The 24,317-nt window shown below is 43.2% G+C and overlaps 1 protein-coding gene across 1 annotated transcript in view; it reads right to left on the reverse strand.

The window, feature by feature from the left end:
* Positions 1-11,164: 11,164 nt before the first annotated feature.
* Positions 11,165-24,317, reverse strand: part of ANKRD55 (ankyrin repeat domain 55) — a 140,635-nt gene continuing 127,482 nt past the window's right edge. The window contains exons 11-12 of the mRNA XM_075542652.1: positions 15,044-15,136; positions 11,165-11,292 (exon numbers count right to left, since the gene is read on the reverse strand). Coding sequence (XP_075398767.1) covers positions 11,165-11,292; positions 15,044-15,136 — 221 coding nt within the window. The remainder of the gene's footprint in view (positions 11,293-15,043; positions 15,137-24,317) is intronic.

The raw sequence follows: 24,317 nt of genomic DNA on the forward strand, positions 1-24,317 counted from the left end.
CAGGTTGATTCCGCTGGGAGGCTGGCTGCTATAGAGCTGAGCTAACGAATCGCCTGGCCTTCAAGAGCGAGGAAGAAGTACGTGTTGGCTCGATACCAAAGCCAATCACGGTGGGTTGCTTTTCTCCTATGGTTATAAACGAGCAGGTGCTTTCCCAGAGAAAAGAAGAGGTGCTAACAGCAAAAAGCATCTTGCCCTTAAAACAGGACACAATGATTGCTTCAACTGAGCAATGCCCATCAGTGTATTCTCAGTGTTCTCATTCGCATCCTCCCTCTGATTCGTGACTGTTCTGAAAGATATTGATAAAACACCATTTAATAGAATCGCTATTGACCTCAGTCATTGCATTAATCTGGGCAAGCAATGAATGCCACAACAACAGATGCTAACGGTTTAGTGCCTTAACACTGAACCCTAACCAGTCGTGGTTGGGGTGACTTGGACTCACGGTGATCTCACGTGGGCATCAGAGTAGAATCCTTCTCCATAGGGATCCTAAAGGTTGACTTTGGGGAAGCAGATTGCCACACTTTTATTCCAAGGTGCATTAGTCTGGGTACATTAGAGAAACAACTCCACAGAAACTCATGTATGAGAGAGAGTTTTATATAAAGGGTAAGTGTACATCAAGAACACATCCCAATCCAGTGCCGCCCAAGCCCACAAGTCCAACATTAACCCATTAACCCATATGTTCAACACCAATCCACAAAGTCCTCTTCCATCTAACAAAACACACGCAATGATGCCGACTGCAGGAAGAAAGTTGAGTCAGTGAATGTGTAAGCATCTCAGCGCTTGCAGGGGTCTCCACACGGCTGCTCCAGCACCCAGGGCTGCATCGGAGTAGGTCCATGTGGCTTCTCCTCAGGGGTGTCTTGCAGGAAGTGAGCCTCACCAGCTAAACCAGGGAACTGGTGAAGGCAGCTGCACCCTGGTCCGGCCATCAGAAAGCAAGGGACCGGAGAGCAAGAAAGGCGAGGCTCACTGAGCCATTTATCTCTCTGCCCTTCAATTAACCCCACATGTGTTTATCGGCCAGGTTGGCACCATAAACTAACTACCTCACAAGGCATCTCTGGGTAGACTCCAATCTCCAACCTTTTGGTTAGCACCCGAGTACGTTAGCCATTTGTACCACCTAAGTGCAATAGTAAAACACTCAAGCTACTGATATGTACTTGATGTCATTGACTTGATGGCAGTGAGTTTGGTTTTGGTTTGATAGGTCAAGGTTAAGCATTGGCCTGCTAACCTCAAGATGAGGCTATCTGTTAGACTCCATGCTCTCTTAGTCTATGAGACTAAGTCTTCTTGGCAGTGGGTTTGGTATTCAGGTTTGGTGCAGGCCAATGTAATCACACCCACAGTGTTTCCAAGGTGATCTTTCTAGAAGCAGAATGCCACATCTTCCCCCCAAAGAGCTGCTGGGGGGCTCCAACTGCTTCCTTGCAGTTAGCAGACGAGTGTTCCCAAGGGAGGAGTCACCCTCACTGGAACCTGTCCATTACGGGCCCCCTCTGGCATTTGAAATGCTAGGGGCGTTGCTGCCAGTCTCACCTCAGCAGGCAGACCATCCCGGTATCATGGACTGAAAGATGGCACACGGAACAGAACTCTCGCTGCTCTCATGACTCAGTTTCCTTACGCAGGTCTTCCACAAAAACGCATGATATTTTCTGAAGTTTCAGGCCCTCCCTGCAGAGGCAAAGTGCAGAGGAGTGTTTTTCGGGGAGTCATTTGGCACCAGGGGCAAATCCAAGGAGGTGCCAATTCAGACAAGGCCGTGAGTAAACTCCCCCCGCTTACACACGTGAAGAGTTAGCGGTAGACTTGCTCACATTTTTGTTCACTGGGCACGGGTTACCCTGAAGATTGGTTACCCGTGGGCGCTGGTTTCCCTCACCGGTTTTCTTCCTGCCCCGACCTCTATCGGCTGCTTCTTTTCTTTCTTGTTCTCCGTCTGTGCTGTGAGTTTGGATAACCGTTTCTCTTCCTGCTTTTTATTTCTTGCCCCTCGACCAGACATCCGTTGGCAGCGAAAGTCTCCTTCATTTGTGCCCCACCCGTGGCTTCCAGTTTCCTTCCCTCTGTGAAATCCCTCCTGAACGCTTCCTCCTCAGGAAATCTTGCTTTTATTGCACACTTGACAAATCTCTAAATTAAATGAAGTGTTCCCCCTCCAGTTCCCTATTCATCACCCCCGACTCCACCCTTGTGTGTGTGTGTGCGCTCTTATACAGCTCTTATCAAAATCCATAAGTACATCCATGTCCAGCACATTTGTACATATGTTGCCCTCATCATTCTCAAAATATTTTCTTTCTATATGGGCCTTGGTAATCAGCTCCTCATTTTTTCCCTCCCTCCCCCACCCTTCCTCCCTCATGAAACCTTGATAATCTATAAATTGTTATTTTTTCATGTCTTCCACTAACCAATGTCTCCTTTCACACACTTTTCTGTAGCCCTTCCACCCTGGGAGGGGGTTATATGTAGATCATAGTGATTGGTTCCCCCTTTCCTCCCCCTTCTGATATTGCTACTCTCATTATTGGGCCTGAGGGGTTTATCTGTCCTGGATTCCCTGTGTTTCCAGCTCTTATCTGTTCCCATGTGCATGCTCTGGTCTAGCAGGATTTGTAAGTCCGAATTGGGATCATGATAGTGGGGGCGGTGTGAGGAACTAGAGGAAAGTTGTAGGTTTCGTTGGTGCTGTACTCCACCCTGACTGGCTTGTCTCTTCCTTTTGACCCTTCTGTGAGGGGATGTCCAGTTGCCTACAGATGGGCTTTGGGTCTCCGCTTTGAATGTCCCCTCATCCTCATTGATATGATTTTTGTTCTGGGTCTTTGATGCCTGATACCTGGACATGATTTCATAAAGACTACTTGAACAGTTTCTTCGGATATTTCCACCGCTACTTGTAATGACATTTTAAAATTAAAGGATGGAAGTCATTATTAGCAAGTATTTTTATTTGCATTTAAAAGGACTTAGCAATGTTGGAAGGGCTAGCATTTGTTATAAAAATGTGTGTTCTATGTTCCAACCGGTCATTCTTCATCACATTGCTGATTTTTTTCCCTCTGAAAAATTGTCAAGAGGACACATTTTCTAGATTAAGTTTAATTGAAAAAGACAATCACTCATAAATTCATATGGGTGACATTTTATAGTAGTAATAAAAGAGAGAGGGCAGCACTAAATGGTATTAAATCAATTCTCATTTTAAAAGGGTTTGCAAAGTTACTTTTCATGGATCGAGGACACAATCCACTTGGAAGCTTTACATTTTGCTCTCAGATGATTTTCTCCGAAGACCCACACTACCCTGAAACCATAGTACGAGCGTGATGCTTTCTTGGCCTTTGACTTGGTGTCTTTTTGCTGCATGTATCTGGGCCTGTGCTACACGCAGCCAAGGCGCTCCCTTCTTGGGGCGGTGTGGGAACTATGGCTCTTCCAGGCCTCTTTCCTCCCAAAGATGCTGTTTCCACAGCTCACCGGCACACCCACAGAGACGCATCCGTGGCGAAGAGAAAGGGCACGCCAAAGTCCGCCTGTTCCGAGTGAGCAGGCAGTTGTGTGGACAGCTGGAGAGAAGGGGACGGAAAGTGACGGGTATTAACATGTGCCCCAGGAGCCCCGTAAATAGCACTCTGCCCCGCGACTGCCCGGGGAAATGGCTGCGGCACCAGCCTCCTGTCTGTCTCTCCAGCGTCAGAATCACCCCCCTGCTTCAGGGATGGCCTGAGAAGGCTCGTCCTCCGTGTGGGATTGGCCTGGTGGACGGATTCGTTTTCAACTCTCCCCATCCCCGTCTGTACTTCCTGCAGAATCTCAGAAGTTGGTTCTCCATTTCCAAAAAGACACACTGGCGAGGAGATCAGATGCAATCGGGAGGGAGTACCTTTTTGAGGAAGTAGTGGTGTCCACATTGATTTATGTGACAAGGCAGCTTAGTTAAAGATGATCAGATTTTTTTTAAACTTACGCAATAATGTTACCTCTTTATAAGAACAAGTCTCGATTTCTTTATATTCTGACCTTGATCTAATTTCAACAATTCTCTTTGACGCTGAGCTTCAGAATCCTGACGAGATACAGTGTTAATATTTAGCATGATTATGATAAGGTTTATTCCGATTCATTCATTTTTAGGGTTTGTTTGTTTCTTAGACTGTGGGTCGCTGCCATGCTGGGAATGCATAACGTGAGGAATAGAGGCAGAGAGAGAATTTTGACCCTCAGTATTTGGGTTTATGAAAGGATAATTTATTGGCTTTAAAACCTAAAAAGGAAAGGACTGAAGCAGAACACATGGCTTTCACACGGACTTTTTTCATGGAAAACTATAGGAAAAATGTTATCATTTAATCCCTATACATCTGTGGTGTCCTCTGTGGGAGGGGACTTCACAGGCTTGTGGAACAATGGAAGTAAAAGATCATGGGATTTTATCATGAAATGTTCTGTAACCTCTCATATTTATTATATCCCTTATCCTATAGCACCTAGCACAATGAAATCAGCCTGTTAGTCTGGGTAGACTAGAGAAACAAATCCACAGAAACTCATATGTATATAAGACAATGTTTTATATAAAAGGTAAGTGTACGTTAAGAAAGCATCCCGGCCCACTCCAGTCCAAGCCCATAAGTCCAACATTAGCCCATATGTCCAACACCAATCTACAAAGTCCTCTACAAACCCGCAAAACACAGGCAATGATGCTGACTGCAGGAGGGAAGTCAAATCAGTGATAGTGTAAGCATCTCAGCACTGGCAGGGGTCTCCACAGAGTCGGTCCAGCACCCAGGGCTGCATCGGGGTAGGTCCATGTGGTTTCTCCTCAGGGATGTCTTGCAGGAAGTGAGCCTTGCCAGCTGAAGCAGGAGACTGGCTAAGATAGCTGCACCCTGGTCTGATCATCAGAGAACAAGAAAGGCAAGGCTCACTGAGTCATTTATCCCTCTGCCCTTCAATTAACCCCACATGTGCTTATTGGACAGGTTGGCACAATAAGCCTTAACTATCACACAACTAGAAAAGAAATCTTGAATAAATACAGTACAGTTAAGCCAAGGCCAGTGAATATGTCAGAAATAGAGATAACGCCTTTCCTGCCTGAGTGATGTCTGAATTCTTTAGCTTTCTAGTTTAAACTAACTGTTCTTCTTATAAAATAATCGGGCTGAGTAATTGTGACCCATGTACATTCATTTCTACACAAAGGATCTCTAGCTTGTCTGGATGGTAAAATGTGAGTAGAATTCCTGGTTATCCTCTTGATTCTGGCCTAAGGAAAGGTACCATCCCATCCATTTCCTGGTCTCTTGCCTTGGGCAAGGGATTTGAAGGGAAATCCGTGCATCTCCTGAGTTTCAGAGATAATAACAAGACCAGACATGAAAGCGCAGAGATCAACGCTTTCATTAATTCCAGGCTACCTACCTTGAACAGAAAAACATATTAAACTGAGCTGTGAGCTCTTTCTAGGCTCACAAGGTAATGGGGAAGAAGAGTGATCATTCATGAATTCTCATTAGGGTGTGATGTGGGTCATGAAGGGTTCTTAGGGGAGCTCTCATACTTGGTGAAGTGTTAAATCATGCACACATATATTATATGGTTTTCATTGACCTCTGCATTCAATAATGTCCCATTAAATGTCACACTATAATATATGAGTAAACTTCAGACATGCCATTGTTGCCCTGACAGATAGGCATGAGATCTGCCTTCCATCAGTGTAATCCATGGGGTCTTCTTTGGAAATACATGAATTAATTTAAAGTGCTATTACTTGTAAAAGACTTTCATAAAAGTTACATCCAATAGCATAACTGTAAAACACAGAGCTGATTAACCCTGCTTTCTGCTTATTATTACCAAGATGGTCATGTAATGGTTATGCTTCGGGTTGGTCACTGCAAGGTCAGCAGTTTAAAACTGCCAGCTGCTCCGTAGGAGACAGATGGGGCTTTCTACTTCTGTAAAAAGCTGCAATGTTAGAAACCCGCTGGGGCAGTTCTACCCTGTCCTACAGCATCGACTCCACGACAGTGAGTGAGTCTGCTTATTACTATTCTCTATGTGCTTCTTTTAGTGCCACATTGGGTTGTTAACCGCCACTCATGTGGAGAGAAATGAGTCTTCCTACTCCCTACAGAGCTAGTCTCGGACACCCATCAGTGTCTCCGAGTCAGAATCAACTTGATGGTGGCGAGTGAGATCCTTATTTACTGAGCAGCTTCCAAATAGTTGGTGTTTGGTTTACTTGTAATGGGTCTAGGGTCCATTATTAGGGCCTTCAGCCCCCTTTGTAAGTAATAAAGAATATCATGCATATAGCCATCCTTGTATCTCATTGAAAAGTAGGATTTGGTTAAATCTAACACTTTATTATTATTATTTTATTGGGGGCTCTTACAACTCTTTGTTTTTCTTTTTGAAAAAAGAAATCATTTTATTGGGGGCTCTTACAGCTCTTATAACAATCCATACATTGATTGTATCAAACATATTTGTACAAATGTTGCCATCATCATTTTCTTTTTTTTTAAACAATTTATTGGGGCTCATACAATTCTTATCACAGTTCATACATATACATACATCAATTGTATAAAGCACATCTGTACAGTCTTTGCCCTAATCATTTTTTTCTCTTTTCTTTTTTTACATTTTATTAGGGACTCAAACAACTCTTACCACAATCCATACATATACATACATCAATTGTATAAAGCACATCCATACATTCCCTGCCCCGATCATTCTCAAGGCATTTGCTCTCCACTTAAGCCCCTTGCATCAGGTCCTCTTTTTTTTTTCCCCTCCTCCCTCCCCATTCCCCCCTCCCTCATGTGCCCTTGGTAATTTATACATCGTTATTTTGTCATATCTTGCCCTATCCGGAGTCTCCCTTCCCCCCTTCTCTGCTGTCCCTCTCCCAGGGAAGAGGTCACATGTGGATCCTTGTAATCAGTTCCCCCTTTCCAACCCACTCACCCTCCACTCTCCCAGCATCGTCCCTCATACCCTTGGTCCTGAAGGTATCATCCACCCTGGATTCCCTGTACCTCCAGCCCTCATATGCACCAGTGTACAGCCTCTGTCCTATCCAGCCCTGCAAGGTAGAATTCGGATCATGGTAGTTGGGGGTACTCTTACAACTCTTATAACAATCCATACATCAATGGTATCAAGCATGTTGCCATCATTCTTTTCTAGACATTGACCTTCTACTGAGCCCTTTGGTATCAACTCCTCTAAATCTGACTCTTGAATGCTGACCAAGTAAAGAACTTGCCATTGACATGTCCTAGGGGGTCTTGGGAAATGCGGCAGTGTCAGAATCAATAACAGAACCAGTAGCTGGCCGGCGTGTGCCATTGACTTCTCTTTAAAAGCTGTTTTGTTTAAAAAAATTAAAAGCTCATTTTCTTTAAAGGTCTTTGGAGTGCTTTCTACGTTGCATAAGTAAAAGTTGTGAAGATTATTTCCTTCCTTCATTCTTTCCTGTCATCCCCTGCTATGTCTCTGGCCAGGGCGCGTCTTCAAGGCACCTACGCTGTGACTCACACTCATCGGTTTGTATCGGGCTCAGGCCTTGGACCCAACCCTCACTGGGAGATGACCGCAGTCTCTTCCCCTTCCACTCTACATTGTCCCCCTTCTAATATGGAAGTTTATTTACTAACCAAATGGCATTGTCTGCTCAGTGAAGTTTTCTGCTTTTTAAAAAGTTCAATAACATTGTTAAATGAAGCATTGCACTAAAATGATCTATTTTTCAGATTCATAAGGTAAGTACGTTTCACTGTGCATTGCATATTATTTTCTGTATAATTATCTTATTAAAGTCGCATAACATCCGTGGGGCTGCCATACATTGCAATTGACTCAATGACAACTGGTTTTATACCTCCCCAAATGTCTTCTTCACTCTAATCCTGCCATTGACACATACTTAGAAACCAGCTGATTCAGGTGCCCCTAGGGAGACCTGGTGGTGCTGTCAGTTATTTGACTGCACACCTGAAGTCCACAGTCAAACCCACCAGCGGCTCCAGTGGAGAAAGATGAAACTGTCGGCTTCCATGAAGAACACAGCCTCAGAAACCTTATTCAGGGGAGCTGTGAGATGGAATCAATGCAGCGGCAGCTGGCTTGGGTTTTTGACTTTGTGTCTGCTCTACCTTTCCGTCGTCTCGCAGGTCTTCCTTTCCAAGGCGCCAGCTTCTTCTCTTGACGATGCTGTATTCTGCCACCCTAAGGGTGAGCTTTCCTTTCTTCTCACGATTTCTCCCACACTGTAGATCACTAGAAATTTGCCAAGTGACTTCCCATTCACTATCAATAAAAATGTCACTGAAATTTAATAAAGAGCAAGTTGTTTCCTGTTTTTCAAATAACACTGTGAACTTAGTCTTTGTCTCTCTGTAGACACCAGTGCTAGGGCAATATGCTGACAGGAAACTACAGCTTTTGTTAAAATTTACCCGTACGCTTCCCAGCCTTGGCCTTTGTGCATGTTTTGGAACTTATTCAGTTTCCCAAGAGATCAGGGTTGGTGAGAGCAGAGATATAAACAGGATAGCATTTGCTTTGTAAATGCTATAGTTTCCATAGAAACACATATTTGTCGAGAGTCTTGGTCTACCAGTAATAACGTTTCTACATTAGTGTCCAGAAATCACGTGCTTCTGATAGAGTTTTCTCATTTAAGCATACTTTTTTTTAACTTAAGAGAACAGTAAGAGAGTCCAGCTATTACATGTTAGAGCTGCCATCGTGTTCCTTTATTAATTTAGCTTTGGGCTTGGGTTTTATATTTCATGCGAGCAGAGAATGTCGGATTTGCTCTTTTAAACCTATGCTGGATTCCAAGAAGCTTTTTTTTAAAAACACGTCTGTTTTGTTCTGTTAAACACGTCTGTTTTGTTCTGTTGTACATAGGGTCTTCTGTGAGTTGGAACCAATTCAACGGCACCTAACAACAACCACTACCTTTCAAATGCAGTTGCTTAGAGACAGGCCTTGGGAAATCTCAAAGGCTACAAGCAAAAGCAAAATACTTATTTTTCTGGGAGATGCTGGATTCCGCATCAGTTACTTGGTGGGGTTTTATAAAATCACATTGTGTGTCAACCTGTGCTCTGGTAGAGTTGAAAGGGATAATGAGCTGGAGTTACAGAAATCTATTTGTATTGGCTTCATTCCTGGAAGAAATAGCACCTGTGTTAAACCAAGTGGTTATTGGAGAGAACCAAGAGAAAGGGTAGGTGGATGATGGTGGTGTGTCTTCTGGGAACCCTAACTTTCAATGACTCAACTGGCTTAACACAACACATCTTCCTCCTGCAGAGCAGCTGGTGGATCAGACTCTGGCCTTTGCGGTAATAGCCAGGACTGAACCTCTGTGCCACCCAGAGGTGCTGCAGAAGAAAGAGCTGGCAGTCTGTTTCTGAAAAGCCACACCTTTGCAAACCACTCCCAAGCACTTTACTCTGGGTACGTGGGGTTGCCACGAGTCAGAATCGATTGGTCAACTGCTACCAATGAAGAGGCCAAATAAATAAATTCAGACAGGAGATTTCCATCTAGTTAATGGTGGAGACTGACAGCTCTACACGAAGACCAGTATCTCGTGAGGCATAGGACACTTGAGATGTTTACAAAGTAACGTGCGGGCTTGAGACCCACAGAAATGTTTCTGCTGCTAATCTTTGACCTTTGTATCGACCCCTAGCCATAGGTTTGGAAGTTCTAAACTCCGGAATATCTTGAGTCTGCAGAGACTGTTCCTTTGAAAGAGAAAAAGGATTATTCAACATGTAGCGTATCTGAGCAAAAGAGTCAGCCAGGAGGTAGGTTGGCCTTTCCATCTTGCATGATCTCACCACTGGAGCAATCAATCATGTCTGAAAAGGACAGCTGGAAATATTCAAATCACAGTGAAGAAACACAAGCTATTGTCAAGCCACTAGGCAGACATGAACTTGCCTACAGCGAAGAACAGACGATGTGGAAAAAATCGCTTTTAGACTAAAGATTTAAAGGCATACACAGGGACTGGTCAAATATATTTATTACTTTCATTTTTAATTACATCACATCAATCCAGGGTACAATGACAAGAAATGTGAAGAGCAATTCTAGAATGTGGTTTGTGGTGGTGGTTTTTAAGTCAGCAAAGCGTGCACGTTTAAAAATATATATAAAACCTTTCAGCAAACGACATCAGCAGACATGCCAAAAAGCAAACCAAAGGTGGCCAGATTTCCCTGCTGTGTATTCGAGCTTAGATGCTGAACACGAAGTTGGTGGAAGGCTACAGTTTACACTGGGAACCCCCAATCCATTGTGATTCTTCACAAAGGTTCAGCCTCCACAGACCTCTTCCCAACCCGGGCCAGCAAAGTCCAAAGTTTTGCTGAGTGTATTTGCTGGGCCTCCCCTGCCCTAGCCAGTTCAGTCTAGCCTAGTCCTCCGGAACTTGCTTCTGTGTGCTCTTGATGGAAATTGGGGGACTGGGGCCCCATGGTCATGAGTCATACCCCGATCAAGGTGCCAGAAGCTCTCTGAATCTGCCTTGTAAGTTTTTCTTATCTGCGTTATGGGAGGTCGTCTCCGAAGGACGGCCCTTTTCTGGTTCTGTAGTCCCAGCTGCCCTGGTGACAACTTGTTCTGCTGCCAGGCACCACTGTGTGATAGTCCCCTCTGTGTGCCCTGCCCTGTTCAAGTAGCCTTGAGACTGAGAAGCCAGGGACACCATGATCACCTCATGTTGATGGTCTCCCTCTCCCAGGCGATTTGTCTTGGTCCTGCGATGACTTAATACATGGGTCTTTGTAAATGACATTCGAACATCGGGGTCTCTCTCCCCACTAAAGCACCCCTAATCCCACTTTGACTTTTCATTTGGGCATGTGCCAGGCACAGACATTCTCAGTCATGCACCCGCAAACATTCCACTTGCTTATTTGGGAAGAGGCTTTATTAGGATTAAAGAACTCTGGATTACAAAACTGTGAATGGCTTATGGAACGCCGCTTACTAAAACAGTCTTTGTTCTGAGAAACGAGAGCAATCGCATCATTGGAGGGTTGAAAGCACGCCCAGTGCCTATCCTGGCAGGCAAGGCCCACAGTTAGGCTTCGCCGTTGGCACCATTGGCGGTGTTTGCAGTGGGGTCTGCGGGCGCGGGTGTGCTGTGTCCTCGGTGGGAGGGAATCGCAGGGAGCACTCGGTTTGTGCGTAGAGGTTCTCCAGACAGGACTGGGAAGAAAAGAGCGGGAGAGACTTTCAGAATTCGCTTTGCTCACAGTCTTAGGAATGGCTGCAGGAGACCTGGGCTATTTCTTTTTTTTTTTACTTTTTTTTATTGTGAGATAATTATAATTTTTTTATTATATTATTCTTTTTTTAACAATTTATTGGGGCTCATACAATTCTTTTCACAGTTCATACATATACATACATCAATTGTATAAAGCACATCTGTACAGTCTTTGCCCTAATCATTTTTTTCTCTTTTCTTCTTTTACATTTTATTAGGGACTCAAACAACTCTTACCACAATCCATACATATACATACATCAATTGTATAAAGCACATCCATACATTCCCTGCCCCAATCATTCTCAAGGCATTTGCTCTCCACTTAAGCCCCTTGCATCAGGTCCTCTTTCCCCCCCCCTCCCTCCCCATTCCCCCCTCCCTCATATGCCCTTGGTAATTTATACATCGTTATTTTGTCATATCTTGCCCTATCCGGAGTCTCCCTTCCCCCCTTCTCTGCTGTCCCTCTCCCAAGGAAGAGGTCACATGTGGATCCTTGTAATCAGTTCCCCCTTTCCAACCCACTCACCCTCCACTCTCCCAGCATCGTCCCTCACACCCTTGGTCCTGAAGGTATCGTCCACCCTGGATTCCCTGTACCTCTAACCCTCATATGCACCAGTGTACAGCCTCTGTCCTATCCAGACCTGGGCTATTTCTTAAGGGGAATTCTGGGTTGGTGAGAACGGCCGTGCAGAAGACAGCTGTGTACATGGTCTGTTCAAACTTTCTGCAGCCATTCGGGAACATCAAATAGGCACCAGCACAGGCCTGGGTCCAGGGCGATGGAAACAGATTGCGGGGTGCTGGCGCGCCGTGACGGTCCGGCAGAGCGCATCCCTGAATGGGGTAACAGATGATGACCACGCCAGCACCGGGGCTAAACCAGGCAAAAGCGCCAAAACATTTGTCTGGGTTTTAATTTGATTGTAAACGGCAAAAGGCGCTCTTGCTTCATTTAGGAAAGCAGTGGGGGCCTTAACCATTCATTTTCCTGGAGCTGAGCCTTACCTTCTTTTCTGAGATGGAAAGCTTCTGGCCTCCAAGCAGCGCCATGAGTCAAGGCCGAGGGAGGGACTCTTAAACTAGGTGTCTGTGATTAGGTTTCTATTCAAAGGCAAGTCCGGGCTTGGATTCATTGAATGGTATAAGTCATACCACCCCAAATTCCCACAATGACCCATATCAGAAAGGGCAGAGGAAATGAACCGGTGGTGTCTGCAGCTAGTTGGATGCCTTTTTAGCTTATGGAACAGGTGGGGGGTGGAGTGGGGGAGGGGCACTATGACACCAGAGTCCATGCTTCATTGTTTTTCACAAGACCTCTTCTTCGGTCCCCTTCAAACTACTCGAACTCAACAAACTCCTTGCCATCAAGCTGGCTCCGGCTCCTAGTGACCTGATAGGGTGGTGGAACTGCCCCTGTGGGTTTGTGAGGTTGTTACTCTGCATGGGAGTAGAAAGCCCCATCTTTCTCCGTGGAGGTGCTGGTGGCTGGTGGTTTGGAACTGCTGAGCGTGGACCACTATGCCTCCCCAGGGCTCCTGTCTTAAAACCACAGCGGTGGGGGGGGGGGGGGGTGAGGCAAACCACACTCCAAGTGTCTTGGATATCCCATCTCTTTCAATCCTCATTGCGAAAGTCAGGAAACTGAAACACAGACAGGTTAAGCAACTTGTCTGAAATAGTGAAGACAGCTCCTCACATATAATCAAGAAAAGACAGAAGGAGAGCACATGCGTGTGTGTGTGTTATTATAATGATACTTATTATTTTGTTGTTGTAGCTGTGACTTCTTTTTTAAAACATTTTTCATTGGCACCTAATTCACATTTCATACACATCAGTAGTGTAGATTATTTAAAGGGGGTTGGGATGGGCATAGGCAGCAGACAGAAAGAACAAGAAGCTGAGGCATTAGGCTCCAGTGAGCATTGTTTGTGCCATGAGGCAGCTGACTCAGTCTCAGTCCTTGTCCTCCTGTCTCGGTTTCCTAAGAAAACCAGTTGTGGTCAAGTTGGTTCTGACTCACGGTGACCCCCCTGTGTGTTACATCTGAACCGTGTGTCACAGGCCTTCCACTTGGCTGGGTTTCAGAAGTAGAGTGCCAAGGCTTTTGTTCTGCGGCACCTAAAGGTGAACTAAAACCTTCCACCTTTCAGTTCTCAGAAAAAAAGCACCTTAAGTGCTTTTTACCACCCAGGGCCCTCTATGGACGAGTCAGGTAACCTCTCTGAACTCAGTTTTCTCACTTGTAGAGTAAGACTAATAATAAACTAGGTCATGAGTGTAGGAGGATGTACAAACTCTGAATTGCTAAGAGAAGGGCCCAAGAATCTACTGCTCAACAAGCACTCCACGTCATATAGGGATGAGGCGCAGGGAGTTCTGTGAAATAGGATTCAGATGTCGTGTGAACACTTACGTCCTCAGGGCTCGTGGCTCCTGGGTGTCCTGGTCTGGGGGTGATAGTGAACTTACAGCATGGGCAGCTCCTGATGGGGAGGCCTCAGGGAATCCTCTGCTCAGCTGGTTCCCACTGTGTGTTCCCTGCTAAGCCAGTGGCAGGGAGGGTCAGCTTGTCCATAGAACCTGCGTGGGGAGGGGTAGAGTGGACCAGGAGGACTGAGGGATTCTGAGCCAGGGTTGGCACATCCTGGAAACGTTCTTTTCCATCAGCATCCTGTGGGTCCACAGTGGGTAAAACTTGGAAACCAGACCCACAGAGTTGTGGGAGCCAAGTGGGATCCGGGTTGGGAGTTTGGAGCGGGGCCTCCATTGCTGTGGACTAGATGGCTTCTGGGCCTTGTAGCAGTCAGGCAGATGTCTGACTTCAAGACAAGGATCTGCGACCTTGGCACCCAGGCACTTGAGTGCCCTGGCCCACAGATGCATATGCAATTGCATCTTGTCCGAATAGATGTCATGTCATGGCACTCACAAGTTTGAAGATCACTGGGCCAAGACACTGTATAAATATTTTATATGGTGACACCTTTTTTGGGTCAAAAATATTATGAATCAGTAAAGCCAAAGTTAACATTGATTAATGGCATCTCCTTGATTTTTCCTTTCTGTTTAGTAATACAGGAGTGTAGCAGTGGTGTAGTGGATTCTGCTTTGGGCTGCTAACCACCAAGTCAGCAGTTTGAAACCATCAGCTGCCCCCCCCCCCCGCCCAGGAGGAAGATGAGGCTGTCTATTCCTGTAAAGAGTTTCAGTCTTGGAAATCCACAGGGATAATTCCACTCCATCCCACAGGGTTGCTATGAGTCACACCTGACTCGATGGCAGTGATTTTGATGGTTTGTTTAGGAATGAATGGAGCACAAGTACAGAGAGAACACAAATTTCCATGTGTCCAGTATAGTAAGGAAATCAATACTGACAAGCCAACCTTAATAATTTTTAAAGCAAAAGCTTAAAAATATTAAATACTATATAGCAAAGAAAACATGTCCTTGTTGTCATAGTCCAAACTGAAAAAATTCTTCAAAGAAACGTGTCTTCATTTTTAAAGCAACTAGTTGTAAGAAGCATAAAATATTCTATCTATCTTTCCTGTGATCTACAAGTTTTGGTTCTTGATATTCCTTTGAAATATGAAAGTAAACGGAAGAAACCTCTAGCGGTGTCTATGCATGTTCGGTGCTTACAGAGAAAGAGGAGAAGATTCATAACACTTACATTTCTGGTCTGGTAGGGGAGCGAGGTTGTTCCTTGTGAAAGGAAGATCCCTGATTTTGGGTCTGTTTGGGGAGAGATGCTGAACATTTTGTCCTGTGGACAGACAAATCTGGTCAATAATTTGAGACACAATTAAGTGCAAATTGTAATGTCCAATGGGTAAAAGATTCATAAAGAGCAATATAGATCATTATATTGAAGATGCAGAGGACAAAACCATTACCATCTCCACCACTGCCACAATAGTAATAATAATAACAATAAATAGCAGCCACATCTATCTGCACGTCTGTTACATACTAGTCTGTTTACATGACAGGAAAAGGCACAAGAAATTATTTCGTGATTGAACTTAAATTTTCCTAAGATTTTACGAACAAGCAGAGTTAGGCACCCACTATATAAAACTAAAAGTTGACAAACAAATCACAAGTAGTAAGATCAGACATAACTTCTCACATCTTTGCCAATTCTTTGGCGAACGAACAGGTGGTGAGTAGGAGATGCTCCTGGACATGCGGTGCTGCTTGATTCTGACCTAGGTCCTTTGAAGTTAGAGATGCCCTGGCCATCTTCCAGCTCAATTACGTCAGAATCTGTGCGGGGTGGAGCCCCGGTATCGGAGCCACATCAGCTCCCAAGGATTCGATTGCACAGCAGGTTTGAGAGTGGCTGACTTAAAGGGAAATCACCGAGAAGTTGCTCTTCTCCTTTAGTCATAAGCAGGGATACACTGGACCCTGGTGAGCCAGCTCTGGAGGGCGGACTGTGAAACATGTTCAGGGATTTAATGAGTTGGTTGGCAGGACAGTGATAGTTTGACATCAGCCATGTTGGGAATAAATGCATAGGACTTTAGCAAACACTGAAGTCCGAGGCAAGTAGGAATATTCTTTTTTCTTTGGAGGCAACCTAATTATTCGATCTGGATACTGTGAGGATTTTTCTCTTTACCCTTAGGATTTAAAATGCTGGGGGTATATACAAGAGATGAACCTCTAGGCATATACTGGTCATCTAGGGATCTTAGGGGCCCTGGTGACATAGTGGGTTGGGCTGTTAACTGAACAGCCAGCAATTCAAAGCAACCAGCCAAGTCAAACCAGCAGTTGCCTGTGGGGGAAACATGAGGCTTTCTGCCCCGTGAAGTGTTAGCCTCTCAGCAAGCCCCAGGGCCGGTTCTACCCTGTCCGATGAGTCACAATTGTCTGGATGGCAGTAAGTCAAGGTACAGACACACTTCCTCTCAACTAGCCTTGCCTTCGTTCACTCTTGGGCTATATTAAATCCGTCTTTTCTCATCCTTCCTTTTGTTAACTCGCTCTTTTGGTACGATTTTCTGCTCATACTTCCTCACTGTTGAAACAGCTTGTGAATATCAATCTCAACAGTCCATTTTCTCAAAGTAACCATTTCTGTAGTATTTTCTTTCTCTGAATCTTCAATATGACCTGTTTTCTGTTGCTCACTTTAATATTTTCTCGTTTCGTTATTCAGCCACTGAAAGAGCCATGTGTATGTAGAAACACAGACAAGATTATTACAGGAAGTGAATCCAATAACATGATTGAAGGCTTACCTGCAACTATCTTGACACAAAGGTTAAAGTGGAAGTCTGCTTATATATATATATTACAAGTTAAAAGATATGAGAACAGTTGCCTTAGAGGAGAGGAATTATATTTTCTTCATGGTTACTACATAGCTTCTTTTCAGTTTGGTTTTGAATTGAATTGTGGTAAGGAACATTTCTTCCCTATCTTCCCCCCCCCCCAACTTACACACACACACACACACACACACACACACACACACACACACGCCCTATCTTAATCCAAAGACTTCAGTGTATTGTAGGGCATATGTTTAATTGTTTCATTGCTTAGCAGCCTATTTAAGGAGAACCAGAATCAGAACAGCAATGCTGGTAGAGTATAAGGGTCTTCCCTTTGGGCCAAGTAATTGCTTTGCCTTGGCCAAAAGAAGCCATCAGCCAAGATGGGAGTCCGTCACTTGATGGGAGTTCATGGCCACGTGATTGTGTAGGGACAGTCACCTACACAGCATCTTTTGACACCACCGGGCAACACAGTCTCGTCTCTTTGGTAGATAGTTACCATTCTATTTTCATTCCTGTGAACTCTGAAGGGAAAATAACTCCAGGGCGTGTTATTTAAAAAGAAGACATTCCTGGGTAGAATTACACCGACACCCATATGAGCACATATCTTAATTATTCCTCAACACTTGGGCAGGAATTTGCAAAGTCAAGAATAAGATCATAGCAATAATGGGTACCATTTGTCGAACACTTAACTATTGCCAAGGACTTAATCTCATTTGTATATAACTACTTTCTCTGGTGACAGAGAGTTTACTCAGGACGACATGATGGCCTGGAGAAATTCTAAAATGTGTTCAAGGTCACAAGCTGTTAAGTGACAGACCCTGGTCTCTAAACCAGGTCTGTTTGACTCTTTTGATAGGGTACAAAAGAGACCTCAGATCTCAAATTACTATAAGGAGAACATTTATTAAGTCTTGAACAGGACAAAGACAAAGATACATCATCGGGATGAGGGAGATCATTAGTAGAAGTCACAAACACGTCCCCCATGCCGATGATGTGTCTTTGTCCTATTTAAGATTTAATGTCCCCTTTAAATTATATTTGAGATATGGGGTCTTTTTGTATCCTTTAGGATCATGATGAATCAGAATCGACTCACTAGTTTTTGGTACCCCAAGAAGCCCTAGTGGCATAGTGGATTGTGTGTTGGACTGCAAAATCCCAAGGTCTGCAGTTCAAAACCACCGTCTGTTCCATGGGAGAAAGAAGAAACTTTCTAATCCATTTCCTTCAGGATTTTTCTCTTTTTCACTGGTCTCTACCAAGCATGATGTCCTTCTCCAGGGACTGATTTCTCCTGACAAGGTGTCCAAAGGATGAAGGCTGGCCATCTTTGTCTCTAAGGAACACTCTGGCCATACTTCTTCCAAGACAGGCATGTCTTGTTTTGGCAGTCCATGCTACTTTCAATATTCTTCCCCAACGCCACAATTCAAATGCATCCATTCCTCTTCCATCTCCCTTATTCAATGCTCAACTTTCACATGCACACGAGGCAATTGAAAATATCATGGCTACGGGCCCCAATCCCAACTACTACATGGATACATGCCCATCCCCCCAGAAGAATTTATTTCAAAGGACAGCACTGAATCTGCAGCTCTGGGAGAGGGACATATCTGATCAGAGCACATGGGAGCAGATGAAGGGGGAGGAGCAGAGAGTGGAGCACATCCTGGCCCACCAGGCCTTGAGGATGATGTTCCTGATTAGAGCAGCCAATCCACAGAGAGCTAGTACACAGCCAGTCCACATGGTTGGACCCACTATGAGATATGACATCCCTCACTGACCCATAGCCCTACAGGGGACAACACTGAGACACAGTGTGGGAATTGCCCCATATCTGATCACGCCACACCGAGGCAAAACACTAAGGGGATGCAACAGAACAGCAAGGGAACAGAGTGGCGAGGTCCCCAGGGAATGCTGAAGGTGGACTTTGGGAGCAGGGCAAGGTCCCCCAACAGACTGCACTGGAAAACATTCCTAAAGGCCAACAAACAGTCCTTGAACTAACTACAAGCTTTTCTTTCTTGTGTTTTGTTTTGTTATTGGTTTGTTGTTGTTGTTTTATTGTATATTGTTGCTTGGTTTTGCTCTGTCTTATTTTTGTGCATGTTATTATCTCCACAGGTCTGTCTAAATAAGATAGGCTGGATGAACAATCTGGAGAAGAAAACAATCGGACTGACAGTTCCGGGGGGACATGGGAGAGGGAGAGGTGGGGAGAAAGTTAGTGGTGTAAACAAACTCAGGGAAAAGGGGACAACAAGTGATCAAAATCGGTGGTGAGGAGGGTATAGGAGGCCTGGTAGGGTGTGATAAAGGGTAATGTAACCAAGAGGAATTACTGAAACCCAAATGAAGACTGAGCATGAGAATGGGACAGGAGGATAGTCAAGGGAAATATAGGAAAGAGCTAGAAGGCAAAGGGCATTTACAGAGGTCTAAATAAAGGCATGTACATATGCAAATATATTTATATATGAGGGTGGGGAAATAGATCTACGTACATATATTTATAGGTTTAGTATTAAGGTAGCAGAAGTACACTGGACCTCCACTCAAGTACTTCCTTAATGCAAGAATACTTTCTTCTATTAAATTGGCATGCTATGATGCTCACTTTCCCATCACAACCACTAAAGACAAATGGGTGCATAAGCAAATGTGGTGAAGAAAGCTAATGGTGCCCGGCTATCAAAAGATATAGTGTCTGGGGTCTTGAAGGCTTGAAGGTAAACAAGCAGCCATCTAGCTCAGAAGCAACAAAGTCCACATGGAAGAAGCACATCAGCCTGTAATAAAATTATTTAAAGAAAATACCATGACTAGGTGCACCTTACTCTTCAAAGTAATGTTTTGCTTTTAACACTTTAAAGAGGTCTTATGCAGTAGATTTATCCAGTGCAACATGTCTGTTGATCTCTTGGCTGCTGCTTCCATGAGCATTGATTGTGCATCCCAAAGCAGACAAAATCCCTAACAGCTTTGACCTTCTCTCCATTTATCATGATGTGACTGATTGATCCAGTTGTGAGGACTTGGTTATCTTGTTTGGTAAAATTGAAGGAAAGCAAAAAAAGATGGAGGCCTTTACCAAGATGGATTGACACAGTGGCTACAGCAAGGGGCTTAAACTGAGAGTAACCGTGAAGATGGCCCAGGGGCGAGCAGTGTTTTGCTCTGTTGTGCATGGGGTCACTACCAATTGCAATTGACTTGATGGCACCTAACAACTAGCAAGATAAATTTTGACAAAATAAATAAGAAAAAAGACTTAAAAATAATTAAACGATCTCAACAATGCTTTATGGTACATAAATAATTATAAGTAATTTGCTGATATTAAAATTGAGTCAAAACACATTTACTATAATTTATTTTTTAGGATAAGATATATCTATAGCTGCTAAATAGTGTGTTCATTTAAAAATTATTTTAAAGAGTTATCATAAGTGATGGGAGTAAGATGAGGCTTTCCACTCTGTAAGAAGTGACTGTCTTGGAAACCCACAGTGGCAGTTCTAGCATCGAAAGGGTCACCGTGAGTCAGCATTGACTCGATAGGAGTGAGTTTGGTTTTTATCATAAGTGATCTATAAGAGCAGTATTTGAAGAGCTCATTACGGATATATTGATATAACCTGAACTTTACTTGTCTGAATATCAAAACTCTATTCTAACAGTTTCATTAGTTTAAGTCTTTTGGAGGAGTATTATTATGAAATAATGTTAACTAAAAATTGATTTCTTGACAGTGGAAAAAAGCTTTTATAATACTAGTTTGAAAATCTAATTCACCCCTTGAAGTGTTTCGCTTCCAGCGAAATGTAGGTCAGCCTTACCAAACTAGATTGTGTCCCGACCAAAATGCTGATGTTCCAGCAACATTTCTCAGCTCACTCCCGACAAGTCGAAACTCCTTGGGTCGTCATGTAACAAACTGGCTTCCTATTTTACAGTCGGCCTAAAATGTGCCCTGCCAGCTCTTGTGGACATTTTTAAATCATCATTTTATGGATTGCTCTGAAACAGACATGGGTCTGGGTAATCTGGAGGGTCATCCAAGGCCACTCTGTCCACAGGGTCACTAAGACAGCCGAAGCGAATGTTTAGGTGTCATGAATGTTCCTCTTATTGCTTTATCTGATTTGCTGTAGAAGACATTTATATCTTGATTATAATTTTTACTTAATAAGTAATCATCTTAATTGCTAACCCTTAAATCTATCCACTTAACCTTAATTAAGATTAATGTTAATTATCCAGTTAACACTTAATTAAGATTTGACTTTTTGATTCCTTTTCAAATTGGTATGTCTTCCTTGATTTAATACATGTGTGCATCATAGTCAATTCTCAAGATGTAGCATTTGGGGTTGGCAAACCAACACGAATGGATTCAGGGTATTCTAGGCTATTTAATGAAGACCACCTTAAAAGCTGAGTTAAAGTTTTAAAACTGGCTAAAAAACTGGTGATTCTCAACCTTCCTAAGTCTGCAGCCCTTTAATATGGTTCCTCATGTTGTGGTGACCCCCAACCATAAAATTATTTTCACTGCTACTTCATAACTGTAATTTTGCTACTGTTATGAATCAAGCGACCCCTGTGAAAGGGTCTTTTGACCTCTAAAGGAGTCATGACTCACAGGTTGAGAACCACTGAGCTAGGGCAAAAAGACAACTACTCGTAAGCTTGTGCACTTGTTTCAGAAGAGCAAAAGAAAGCGGTCTTGTCTCAAAGCAAATGGCCCGGTGGCGCCGGAGTCTGAGAGCTAGTGAGCGCTGACTTGAGGGTGGGTGGAAAGTTGTAGAAGGCATGAGGGGAAGTGAACTTTATTTGCTTTTGTGGAGAGAACAAGAATCAATAAAATGTTTTAAAGCTTTTATGATATTAGATTAATTGTGGTGGATTTATTCATAAGATTAAAAAAACTGGTGAATTAGCACAAAATGTTACGTGAGCACTATTACTTTCTCCTGAAATGGCAAGGGGTCATAGGCTTTGAGTTAAAGCTAAAGGCCTGTATCATGGCAAGTGTTTAATGAGGACCAGTTCACAGAAGTGCTCATTGTTCTATCAAGTATATTGGACCAGTAGAAGTAAAGTTGAGAAAAGGTTGCCAATGGACGACACCAGTAGTTCTCAATGATACAACTCAGAAATAGAACCACAGAAGCTCAGCTTTGACATTGTATCTGAAACTTTCCAGTGTTGTATTTGAAGATATTTTCTTTTGGTCCAACATTCCTTCTAACTTTTAATTAACTTTGGCTTTGAATTGGTTCAGGAATTTCCCTATCAAGCTATTCATCATAAAAAAATACTATGAATTAACCATGCCCATGTAAAGTCGTATCATCTATAGATAAACTTTTGCTTTGCTGATCTGCTAAGCAGATCTACTAATTTGAGAAAAATTTCTAACAAAAAATGGACTATATCAGACTTAACAACAACAACAATAAGAACAACAGAAAGACTAATATCCTGGGCTTAGATCCCACCAGTCTAAACCAAGATTTCCAGGATTCTGGAAGGTGATGGGGTTTGTAAATTATAACCGATTCCAAAATTGTCAGGAATAGAAATAGTCACTAAATACATGGAATGTTTGTAAGTTCTTTAAGAATGCATATTGTGGGCATTTAAGAGTATCTTTTGTACATAAATAACTACTTTTCTCATTTCTCCAAAATTGTTTAACTTCTGGCTTTCAATATGACATTCAAATTGAAAACTTCTATTAGCAAATTCAACTAATTCATGAAAATCATGACAAGAGAAGCTAGTGAGATTTGAGTTCTTGAATAAAAAAAATAGAACAACAGTTAAGATTTTATGCTAAGTCCCAAAGAGATAGTTTTGTGTCTTAATAGATAAACTTCTGAGTGTCCCTATTCATGTCCTTGCTCATATAACACTTGGGGTTTTTACAGAATGTAACTGCTGCTAGTGCTATTCAAATATAGACAAATACCTCATAGTACTTATTATTCTTAGTCTTCCATGTTATTTTCATATGTTTATCATAATATTGTTAATATATCTGTTCTGTCTCAAGTTTTTCTGGAAGTTGGAACAGCCCATGCACAAACCCTTTGCCCCTACATGCTCCTTTCAATTTTCAGATCTTAAAAACAAAAATAAACACAGATACTGTATTAGTCCAGGTAGACTAGAGAAACAAATTCATAGACACTCATATGTGTATAAGAATGAGCTTTAGATTCAAGAGCAATGGAATATTGAGAAAACATTCCAGCCCAGTCCAGATCAAGTCCATAAGTCTGATATTAGCCCATATGTCAGATATCAATCTATAAAGTCCCTTTCAGACTTATGAAACACATGCAATGATGCCAAATGCAGGAAGATCACAGGCCAGTGGGTGGGAAGTCTTGTGGATCCAGTGGCATTGTAAGCATCTCAGTGTTGGCAGGGGTCTCCATGTGGCTTCTCCAGCTCCGAGGTTCTTGCTGCCATCAGCCTGTCTCCATGTGGCTTGTCAACAAGAAAGTCTCACAAGGACTGAGCTATCTATCTCCTTAGCACTTCCAAATGAGGTCATCAAGTTAAGACCTGATAGACTCCACCCCTTCACCCTGAGTCCTCAAATTGACACTAGATCATGTAACTACCACAGACCATCCCTTGTCATTTTGACACTTTCACATAACTCTTTAGCCATATATAACTTTACAACAAACAATAATGAAATCACATCTGTACCTAATAGGATAAAACTAAAATGCATACAATTAAAAAATCTGCCACCCTTATTTAAATATACAGCTTAATGGGTGGACTCCCAGCCTCTCCCCCATTAGGTAACGGAACCGTGCCAAATCCAGATCGCAACCACTTCCAATAACAATGGCATGGCAAGGCTGACGTCAGAGGGGAGTCTAAAGCGATTTTGATTTTGAATGATGGTCTACAAAAATCAGTAGACCATTTTGGTCGAAATCTTGTGTCCTATTGAAGAATTCAGCCTTTTTAAAGGAGCAGACTCATAAAAAATAAAATCAGCCTAGTTGTCTGGGCGTAGGAGAGATCATGACATCATTTAATCTAGTCTCCTAAGCAGTGCTGTGATGTGTCTGTCTTATTCTTATCTAATGATTCACTCATCACTCCCTTATTTGTACATCTTAAATTCCACTTTCTCCAGAAGAGGCTCATCTTGGCTGGGTCAGTTTTTCATGTAGTGGGGATTGGAAGAGGACCAAAGAGTTCCTGCTGTAGAGCACTGTGTCATGGTCACCCTGATTCAGTACATGCTCTTCCAATCGGGTTCAGTGAATTTCAATGGAGATTCATAATCTGAGATGATGGGAGGTATCTTTCTCTGAGAAGGTGATTCCACCTCTGTTGGTGGGTACACTAGGAGAGAAGGGCAGCCTGCCCTTGCGGAAGCCCTTAACACTTTTTGTATCCCCGCCCCCGACCCCCCTACAATGGAAACATCCTCCTGATATTATGTTGCTCATCATGCATTTTTGACCAAATTTGTTTTCTGCCTTTGGTGATCCAGGCCATTTGCATAGCTACCTGGCTTTTAGATTGTATCTTTTCAAGGTTTACAGCATTCTTCATGGGACCCATTAGAAGGGCTTGATTTCAAGACCCCAC

This window comes from Tenrec ecaudatus, chromosome 2 (assembly GCF_050624435.1).
Source record: "Tenrec ecaudatus isolate mTenEca1 chromosome 2, mTenEca1.hap1, whole genome shotgun sequence".
In the NCBI taxonomy this organism is placed as follows: Eukaryota; Metazoa; Chordata; class Mammalia; order Afrosoricida; family Tenrecidae; genus Tenrec; species Tenrec ecaudatus.